Genomic DNA, 2563 nt, shown 5'->3' with positions numbered 1-2563 from the left:
GGGGCGCCGGTTAAGCAAGTATGTGGCGGCTGCAAGGGCCTCAGCCCAGTACTTGGGGGGCATGGACGCATGGATGAGCATGGTGCGCACAGAGTTATTGAGGGTACGAAGCACACGTTCAGCTTTGCCATTTTGTGGGGAAGTGTAGGGACAGGAGAGATGGAAGACGATGCCGTGGGCAGCAAGCAAGTCGTGCATGGCATGGTTAACAAACTCCGTCCCGTTATCAGCTTGGAAGCATCTAATGGTAGAACCGAACTGTGTGCGAACGTATGGGATAAACAGCAAGGTGCTGACGGACCTCAGACTTGTGCTTAAGTGGAAACGTCCAGCAAAAATGAGTGAAATCATCCAGCAAAGCCAAATAATAAGAATAGCCAGAAATACTAGGAACAGGTGATGTCCAAACATCACAATGAACTATCTCGAAAGGGGAAACAGTCTGTGAACGAGATGAACTAAAAGGGAGACGCGCATGTTTGCCAAGTTGACAGGCGTGGCAAAGGGTGCGGTCTATTTTATTACATGAAAGTAGATTGTGTTTCCAGAGACTAGCTATGGCAGCTGGAGCAGGATGACCGAGGCGACGGTGCCACACCGAGGAAGATGCTGCAAGGAGGGCGGTAGCAGTGGGCTGGGCAGCAGGCGAGATGGTGTAGAGATCGCCTGAGCTATTGCAGCGAAGAATCACGCGTCATGTCTTGGGTTCCTTGACAGAGAAGCCAAAAGCGTCAAATTCTATAGAACCACCATTATCACGGATAAACTGGCGAACAGAAAGTAAATTGCGAACAATGGAGGGAGCGATAAGGATGTTGTTCAGGAGGAATTTAGCGGAATTGGTGTCTAGAATCGAGGAGCCGCGGGTCGTGACAGGGATACGTGCACCATTGCCTACTAGAATTAAAGAATCAGCAGCTGGAAGACGAGAGTGGAGTATACCTTCAGATGAGTGCATGTGAGTGGAAGCGCCGGTGTCCATCACCCAGGTATCGCCTAGCAGCGACATCTACTGCAGAGCAGCCACAAGGCCAGCCATGTCCCACTGCGCCTGGCCGCCGGATTGCTGCGCAGCAACCGCAGTGTGGGCCTGGGGAGCAGACCCGAGAAGTCCAGGGCCACCGCGCTGTTGTCCACCGCCACGCGAGCCCTGGCCGCCGCCGCCGAAGCCGCCCGCCTGACCCTGCTGACCCCATGGATTGATGCAAATCCAGGGTCCATTAGGGTTGGGCGCGCGTGGCTGTTGCGGCTGTTGGCCGCCGCCGCCGCCCTTGCGGTTGTTGTTCCTCTTCCGCCTCTGCTGGCCACCGCCGCCGCCGCCGCCGCCCTGCTGTTGCTGCTGCGCCAGGAGTTGCTGAGGAGGAGGCGGCATGGAGGAGCGGCCGGAGGAGCCGCAGCCGGAGGGCGTGGAGGCGTTGAGAGCGGTGGAGGTGACCAGCTTGGCCTCCTCGGCCAGGCGCAACTCCTTGAGGGCAAGGCGATCAAGGGCGCTGGAGAAGGTGATGTCGGGGTCATCAGCGATGATGTCGCAGCTGGAGCTGAAGCGAGGATTGGCACCTCGGAGCAGGTTGAGCACCATCATCGTGTCATCGACGGGTCTGCCGACGTCACGAAGGCGATCAGCAGCCTTCTTCCTCTCCTGGCCGTAGGCTTCGACGGACAGATCCCCCTGAGTCAGGGTCATGAAGGCCTGACTCAGGAAGATAGCACGAGGTGCCCGATTCGCCCAGAAGCGGGCAGCGATGCCGGCCCAAAGCTTGTGTGCCGTCGGGTCCGCCTCCATGATGAAGTCGTGAACGGCGTCGGAGATGGTGCTGTAGATCCAGGAACGGACGCAGCAGTCCTCCTGAATCCACAGAGGGGTGAGGGGATTGGGAGGTGCTGTCCCGTCGATGTGCGACATCAGGGCGAAAGTGCCGCACAGAGCCTCGAAGCACGCCTTCCACTTGGAGAAGTTGTCGGCGCGGAAGTCAAGCTTCATCGGGACGTAGGAGTGCACGTTGATCGCGGCGTAAGGGAGCGCCATGGGAGAATCAATCTGTGCAGCAGAGTCGTCGCCGAAGAGAAGAGAAAACCCGATGGAGCAATCGGAGTCGCTGTCACCGGAGTCCACGTGGGTGATGGTGGACATTAACAGATGGGATCTGGTGTGGTGGAGAGGTCGCGCGCAGCCAGGGAGGCGGCGGCGCGAAGGGCAGCGGAAGAGAGGAGGCACGCACGGCTAGGGAGGGGGCGGCGCGCGCTAGGGTAGGGAGGGAGGGAGAGAGGCAGGCCTAGGGTTTAGGCTCTATACTATGTAGAGAGTTGGGCAAACACCACACACCCCAATGAGGGGGTGACCTTTCATTATATATGCCGTATAGGCTTGGAGTACAAGTTAGGGTACAAATACAATACAAGACCATATACAACTCTATATATCTAACAACACCTACTTAGATAGAGGAGAAAAAGGGATCTGCTCGATTATCCACACAAAATTTAGCCATCAATGATTGAAGATTTAGACGAGCATGGAAAATTTTGTTGTATAGCTAATGGTGTTGCAGGCATACTGAACTAT

General features: G+C 56.5%; 1 protein-coding gene across 1 annotated transcript; it reads right to left on the bottom strand.

The window, feature by feature from the left end:
• Positions 1-1009: 1009 nt before the first annotated feature.
• On the bottom strand, positions 1010-2131 carry LOC120654648. Its single transcript, XM_039932242.1, has one exon. It carries the CDS (start codon positions 2129-2131, stop codon positions 1010-1012), a length of 1122 nt encoding a protein of 373 aa, XP_039788176.1.
• Positions 2132-2563: the final 432 nt, after the last annotated feature.

Source organism: Panicum virgatum, chromosome 1K (assembly GCF_016808335.1).
Source record: "Panicum virgatum strain AP13 chromosome 1K, P.virgatum_v5, whole genome shotgun sequence".
Classification (NCBI taxonomy): domain Eukaryota; kingdom Viridiplantae; phylum Streptophyta; class Magnoliopsida; order Poales; family Poaceae; genus Panicum; species Panicum virgatum.
This window is presented reverse-complemented; position numbering and strand designations above follow the sequence as displayed.